At 41.5% G+C, this 8122-nt stretch overlaps 1 protein-coding gene across 2 annotated transcripts in view; it reads left to right on the forward strand.

Annotated features, from left to right (window-relative positions):
• LOC134213285 (clavesin-1) overlaps positions 1 to 2247 on the forward strand; it is a 74840-nt gene extending 72593 nt beyond the window's left edge. For both annotated transcript variants that reach the window (XM_062692190.1, XM_062692189.1), the window contains exons 4-5: positions 1125 to 1469; positions 1538 to 2247. In XM_062692190.1, the coding sequence (XP_062548174.1) occupies positions 1125 to 1469; positions 1538 to 1840 (648 nt within the window). In that variant the 3' untranslated portion in view covers positions 1841 to 2247. The remainder of the gene's footprint in view (positions 1 to 1124; positions 1470 to 1537) is intronic.
• Positions 2248 to 8122: the final 5875 nt, after the last annotated feature.

The following is an 8122-nucleotide window of genomic DNA, read 5'->3' on the forward strand; positions in this document are numbered from 1 at the left end:
TTCATAGAACTCATCCTTCACGTCATCAGGCTTATCGTTCGTTGAGCCATTGATGCTGATCAGGCTATAGTTGAAGAATCTGCCCTTCATTCTCAACACGCAAATGCGGTCGCTTATCGGCTTACACCGGAAAACTTCCTGATCACCCTGAAGCCAACTCCTCGTTTTGCTCTGTCATAGCCGCTATAGTAGATGTGGTACTTGAATGACGTGTTCACTATGGGATCCACCGCCCGGAATTCACGTTCTCCAGTTCGAGGCAACCGTATTTCCTGGATTTCTGCCACACTCACGCCAACTTGTAGCTCAAGAGCCAGGAGCCCAACACGTGCGGGTTCATTCAAAGTTCTCACGTTCCAAGATCCGACTTTCCAATCGTTGTCCTTTATTCGTTGCCGGGTCTGTTGCCGTTGTATCAATCCGTTTGCTCTACTTTTGCCTTTCTTGGTAACTGTAGAATCTTCGGTAGGCTACCTTACCAGGGTTGCGCTACCTGCATCGCGTTGAAGGGGCTGCCTTCTCGATGCTGACACGGTGCAACATGGTGTGCACAGTTTAGTTTAAAGTCCCTCGCTGGCACTCGGACGATGATCAGCCGCCCCTAACATGGGGAACATACGCTGTTTTAACTGCTCCTAACATGGAGAACAGACGCTCGATCAGATTTGCACCCCCGGAGAGGAGCAAATCCCCCCTTCCCTGTCAGAATACGACCATAGTTCCCACCGGGGTTGGTTACCCGTCGAAGTTGCTCGTATCTCGGCCAGCGCCACGAGGAGGTAGGGATAGGAGTTGCTGGGTAAGAGGCTAAGAACCGCAAAATGGGGTCCATTTTATTCCTTCAGGTACGCGAAATACCAATGGTACGCTTTACCCAGCATTTGCCGTGCCGCTTTACTTTTCAGAAGCACATAAGTAACATTTTTTTCATGAATTAATTTGAATACTGCAATCAAAAGCTTTCATATTGGTCTGTTGATTGCAATGTTTAAATTAATTCATGAAAAAATGTTACTTAGGTCCTTTTGAAAAGTTAAGCGAGAATTACTTTATATTACATTGTTATTACAATGGACTCACCACAGTAGTACAATTTACCGTATATGATTGCTTTCGTCTTTCAGATGTGCCGGTACTATGAATTCCGAGAGAGCAACACCGATTTGTACGAAAACGTGAATCCGTTAACGTTGCGTTCCCTCGGGGACGATAACATCATCACGATCTCGCCGTACCGAGACCAGGAAGGTCGACGGGTGCTCTTCTTCAAATTCGGCAACTGGCGGCCATCGAAAATTCCCCTTTCGGACCTCTTCAAAGCTACGCTGGTAATGCTGGAGGTAGGCGCCCTAGAGCCGATTTCCCAGGTCGTTGGAGGAATCGGTATAATGGATCTCGAAGGGCTCTCGCTCAACCACGCCTGGCACATGACTCCAGCGGTAGCGCAAAAGATAATCGCATTGTTAGTGGTAAGTTTGTAGAAGCTTTCGAAAGTCAGTTTCATATTTCCCTATTTCTATATCGATTTCCATTTTAGACCAGCATGCCGGTGCGGACCACGGCGATCCATATCGTGAATCAAGGCTGGGTTTTCGACACAGTCTTCCAGATGTTTAAACCGATTTTGAGCGATCGGATGCGTGAGCGGTTGTACTTCCACGGAGCGGATCGAGCTTCGCTGCACAAATATATCGATCCGGAGTTTCTTCCGGAACGGTACGGAGGTACCAAACCGGAGTATCCCTATACATATTGGATGGATCATCTGTGCGGGAATGAGAAGGTGGTTCACGAACTGGAACAACTTGGGTACGTGGCTGATGCAGCCAGTGAGGAGTGACAAATGCCATTCATAAAAAAACGCTGTAAGACGTGTCTGTGATCGATGATATTCTGACTGCTACGCAAATTGCAAGAAATAGATAGTGTTCATAACGGGGATACCTGTTTTCTGAGGGGAATTAAATTAGTAATGTAATTGCCAAATCTGTGCCCCCGAAAACTTTCGAAGCAGGGAAGAACGAGAACGCAATCCATAGGGAGAAGTCCACAAATTACGTCACGTTGTGATGAAGAAAATGAAGGATGAATAATTATACACAATTTTCAAAGGTTTCAAACAAGATGAAGGGGGAGGGGGATTCAAATGGTCAATTTTGGTTCGACGTAATTTTTGGGCTAAGCGATATTTTTACAAAGTATATGTACCTTATAAAATCCAATAAACAATGCGGATGATAAACAGAATTGTATTTTTATTTCACACTAGTCGACTCGGCAAAAGTTGTCCCGCATAACGGGTGGTTACCAAAAAAATTGGAATTTCAATACTTCAATACTTTTCTATGGGAACGTTAATGCTTTCAGAGAAATATTTCCTTATGTTAATGAACCCTTAGATCTTAGAATATTCATAAAATTGTCGCCTACACACTTTTACTCCAACATGTTCAGTTGTTTCAAACATGCCATCAAAACAAGAAGAATGCGCGCCGCATTGTACATTTTTTTCAAGCGTACAAAGATCGTGGGAAAAGTACACGGTGAACAATTTTAAACGTGAAAATGTTTCGAAAACTGTTAAAGGATTTTAGATACACCGATTTCCATTGTATTCCAAGAAGATTGGAAGGCCAAAGACACGAAGCAACTCATCAATAGGATGAGAAGCATGATCCGGAGATAGCCGCCATCCAACGAACATGTGATACCTGCAAGATTAAATTACGCCGCACGGTGGACCATGGACCATATGCTATTTTTCATTAACCTAAGTTTAAAGACTAAGGCCAACTCTGTATATAAGGCATATCAGATTGAACTGTACTTCTTTGTAGTTTTCGTCCCGATCCATTCTTTCCATTCCCGCTATTTAGTGGCCATCCGTTAGTAAGCGAAACGGCGCGTTGTGTACTGCCCTACTTCGTCTTCGATGTGTTGATGACTAGTTCTATCCGCTTAGCTTTGCTCTTCAGTCTGAAGTAGGTTTCTTACATCTTCTCAATTTTGTTAAGAAAATTATTTTGAAATTTTTCAGTGGGATGTCCTCACTTGGCATAAGACGAGTTTGTACAATCCCATTTAATTCCACCACTTCATTGTACCTTGACAGATACGTATTTCGACGAGACACTGAAGACGACCTTATTGTTGAGGTCGAAATACGTATCTGTCAAGGTACAATTAAGTGGTGGAATTAAATGGGATTGTACAAACTCGTCTTATGACAAGTGATCTTCTCAATGTTACCGGCGGAATTCATCAGGAAATCGGGATGTTCGGCTGGTTGCTGTCTGGTAAGCAGGAGTTCATGGATCTATAGATCAGAACAGGAGCTGGTCGGCAGAGCATCGAGAGGCGCTGTACAGGAGTCGGGCCACTTGTTCAAGTGCATGTGCTGGAGAGATTGTTGTACAAACTTCGGAGTGTTAGCCATTTCTACTGGCAACAGATTCGAACAGCTACCGACTCCACCGTTCTGCAGCTGTCATGTCGTGTTCGCTCAGGGGCGATTAAAATATGACGTCCACTACGTTTCGAGATTTTTAGGCCCCACTCTCCTCTATGTCTCGCTTTTATGTATACCTAGCATATGTACTGTCACAGTATCTTAGACTTCGTCCTCCCTAGAAGCTGTGACGTCATAATTGGTAACCGCTCACCGTAGATTCTCGAAAAAAAAATGACCACACTCAGAATAATTTTAACTTAGAAGCTACTTTAAAACATTTGCAGATATTTTCCATGTAGTTTCAGATGTTAAAGTGAAATGATTCAATAGTGATGGCACTCATTATTCTCAATGCATTAGAAAATCAAATCAATTCGAATAGTGCATAGCCGTTACGGCTTTTATAATTTTCATATCCGTCTTGTGGTGTTTTTATCAAATACAATGTTTCTCTGTTCACTGTTAACACACATGGTGAAAATTTTATATCCAAAAAATGTTATACTTCCAAATAACAGTAACTCTAGCTAAACACCTAAATTTATAAAACAAAACGCAGCTCTCCTTACGGAAAACGTATTTTCAAAGAGCAGGAGCATGAGACGACCCCACAGTTAGTAGTTGTTACTCCGTGATTGACCATAACTAGCGGAATTGCACAGACAACGATTGCGACGAGGAATTCACATGCCATCCTCAAAGTACACGTTCCAAAAGCTCAGCTTATACGTGGTCAATAATGGCGCTGGCCACGTCGTTACGGTCATTGGAGAAGGGAAGGAATGTTGATGTACATCTGTTGTTATAGAAACCGACGAAAAGTCTGCATCTCTACAGATGTCACGAGAGGAAGTAATGTGTTCAACTGCGCAATTAAAACCAAGCTAGTTATTTATCCCCGAGTGTTCTACAGTCACTTCGTATGGGCACAGTTATCAAATGTTAATTGTAAAAGATGTCCGTCTAGCTATGTACAGTAGACTGGCCCAAAATGCATGAAATCCTGAATGTCAAACCTTGCACCCTTAAATGACAGTTTGGGGGTCCCAGAAGCTCCCCTGAAAATTTCAGCTCATTCGGTTCAGTGGTTGACGTGCGCAAATGGCTCAAAGTTTGTATGGGAAAAGTGATCCAAATGTATGGGGAAACGCAACCGTTTCAGTTTTTTGCTTCTAGGTGGCGCTGTAGTCGACGAATCCCTGTTGTGGACAAAATGTGTTTTTTATATAAGGAAGCGACTGGTGAAGACCGGATGTAAATCCCTTTGAAATTGGCCAAGTTATAAGCATTCAAAGTCGAGGGTTTCGAGCGTGTCCCCAGGAGTGTTTAAAATGAGAGCAACGTACCACCGACCATTGCGGCGGCGATGCAGGCGTATTAGGTGCCGTGCGAAATTAAATGCATGATTATCACGCAATCTCGCGAATTTTTATCTGATTGGTAAATACTTTCCGTATTCTGTACAGTAGTGTAGCTAGAGAGGGAGTGGGTGAATAAAAAGGGCAAGGGGGGGATCTTTTTTTTAGTAGAAAAACACATCCGGGATATTGTTCGATGTTTAATCTCGCAATTTTCTGGCGTCGTTTTATCTTCGAGCTACCACGCTAAAAAAACGAATTTTGCAAATTGATGAATGCATGGGAACTAAGCGATCGCATCTGTGCAATGGGATCTGATACAACAGCAGCAAATACAGGAATAAAAACCCAGATTAATCCACCTAGCGGCGATGATGCCTTTCTCGTGCATCGTAAAATGTACTGAAAAAATCACATAGGAAAGGTCAAAAAAGCACTTTAGGGGGATAGATCGCATATTTTCTATCATTTTGCATGTTTTTGCATTAATTACTATGCATTCCCACCATTCTTGAAAAAAATTTTTTTTTCGATTTTGAAATTTTTTTTCCAAGGGGGGACCCTTGGGAAAAAACAATGATTTTTCAATAATTCCGAAATGCAATGTCCGATCAGGCCAATTTTCAATAGCAAACAATGGGACCGCATTCCCCGTCGAATGCGACTTGTTGCGAGTAAATCGGTTAATGCTAAGTTCCAAAAAGTGTGTCTACAAAATTTGTACACATACACACATACACACACACACACATACATACATACACACAAACAGACATCACCTCATTTCGTCGAGCTGAGTCGATTGGTATATAACACTATGGGTCCCCGAGCCTTCTATCAAAAGTTTGGTTTTAGAGTGAAATTATAGCCTTTACCGTATACTTAGTATACGAGAAAGGCAAAAAGGCGCTTGTACCCTAATCGAGAAGCGGATTGGCAGAGATCTTTTATGGCTGGCGTGTAGGCATCATATTGCCGAAGTTTTGATGACAGCAGCTTGGGAAAAACTATTTCCTTTAAAAGGCCCTTCTTCAAGTATTTTTATAAAATTTAAATCGGCATGGCCTACTATGGATCAATCCTTTGGTGAAAATATGGTAGACGAAAACATTATTGAGATCCTTGGTGATGAAACACAACATTTGATTGAATTTTTGAAAATCCAACTCAATATTCAACAGCAACGGCAAGACTATAAAGAGTTGCTAAATTTATCTTTAGCATTTCTTGGTGTAAAAAGAATTAAAATTTCGCCACCAGGAGCGCATAGCAATGCCCGATGGATGGCGAAAGCAATATATTAGCATAGCATAGCATAGCATATGTGATTGTACAAATCGTGGGTGGCAATACAATGCTCAATTCAAGCTCCATCTGGAATAAGGGCGAATGTCGCAAGAGAGGACTCTCCCCGTCGACCTCCCCTCCCTTAAACAAAAGTGACAAGAAGCAGATCTCTCTGTGGTTTATCACCTCAGAACGAAAGAAAACAATGCGAACTTGCATTCTGAGGTGATAAACCGCAAAGAAATTCCCTGCCCGTCACCTCCATTCAAATGAGGGGAAGTCGACGAAGAGAACCCTCTCCCGCGACACCCGCCCCCCACCAGACAGAGCTTGAATTGAGCAATCTACTGTATATTGTCGCAAATTGGTACTTGGGATTAGTACCTTTTCCTATACAGTAGCAGTTGTATACCTGGCCACGGCCTTACAATCACGGAAGGAAGGGAAGGAATGTTAGTTCAACATCTACTAGTGAAGATGCAGGGAACCCATACTACCTTCATAGATGTCTCGGGAAGGAAAATTTGTGTTAGTGGGAAAGGTGAATAATAGGGAGCTCTATTCGACAATATAGAGCGTTTGTCAATAACAGTATATGCTGTAAAAATAATAAAATATATTCATCAATTTACTTACGAACCGTCCTGAGGGAAAAACAAAACAAAACACAAAATTTCGGCAAATTGCGCGATCGTTCTGCCGTCCGAAACAAGAGCCAACACGCACTGAACTAATTAACTTTATTACCGGCCGCGCAATGCAAAACACAAAATTTCGGCAAATCGCGCGATCGTTCTGCCGTCCGAAACAAGAGCCAACACGCACTGAACTCATGGATGGCGAAAGCAATATATTGTCTTAATATATGGCTTAAAATAAGCCAATTTGACATGACCGATGATGAAAGGCAAAAAATTCCAGTAATGTGTGCTTTTATTTTACGAGTTTACATTTGGTCTTGGTTTAAAGCTTCTTTACCCTCATCAGCAGCACGAAATGATCTAAACCTGGCAAAAAAATTGATAACTTTACGAGATGATTTCCCTGATCAATCAAGAAATGTGTATATGGCTGCGGCTTCAAGATTTGCAAATCATCTATGGTACTTGAGTGAAGAACTAGTCGCTCTGGCTTTTTTCGACCCAGAAATATCTACTGATGAGAGAAAAGAAATGGCACACAATTTAAAATCTTTTAAGGGTGATGATGTAAGAAAAATAAAATTGGAAGTATCTACGATCGATAAGTTGACTTCTTGTACGGATTTTGTTTCTAAAAACACGATGAATTTTTTTGAAATTTCTGGAATATCTGCAAATTTTCTCAAAGAAGATCCTAGTAAATGGGATGAATTGGAAGAATTTGTTGAAAGTAGAAATAAAATTAATTCTGCATTTTTGGTAGTGAATGACTGTGCTGAAAGAGGAGTTAAACTAGTTCAAGATTTTTGTGGAAAACTGACAAAAAATGAAGAACAGCTTCAATATCTTCTCCAAGTTGTTCATCAGCATAGGCAAAATTTTCCAGGTTGCACTCGCTCTGTTATAAAGGAAGGCCTAGCAGTTGAAATAAATAAATAATATAGGTATAAATGTTGTTTGTTGATAACTTTGTAGTTTTATACAGTTAATAAATTATGCTATAAACATTAAAACTGTTGTTTGAAAAATATATAACTTATATAATATCCCAGGTCTCTCTGTCTTTCTGTCCTTCTGTCCCTCTGTCCGTAACGATTAAATCATATCGCTCTAAAATTGATGCAACGGGCATCACGATGTCCGAAAACAACTCGTTACAAATATTTCATGAATTTTGTCTCCCCTTAAAAACTTCAGCTCGTTGGCTTCAGTGGTAAGTCACCCCCTCCCTCTCTAGCTACACTACTGTACAGAGCACGGAAAGCATTTACCAATCGGATAAAAAATCGCGAGATTGCGTGATAATCATGCATTTAATTTCGCACGGCACCGAATACGCCTGCATCGCCGCCGCAATGGTCGGTGGTACGTTGCTCTCATTTTAA

Source organism: Armigeres subalbatus, chromosome 2, assembly GCF_024139115.2.
Source record: "Armigeres subalbatus isolate Guangzhou_Male chromosome 2, GZ_Asu_2, whole genome shotgun sequence".
Lineage (NCBI taxonomy): Eukaryota > Metazoa > Arthropoda > Insecta > Diptera > Culicidae > Armigeres > Armigeres subalbatus.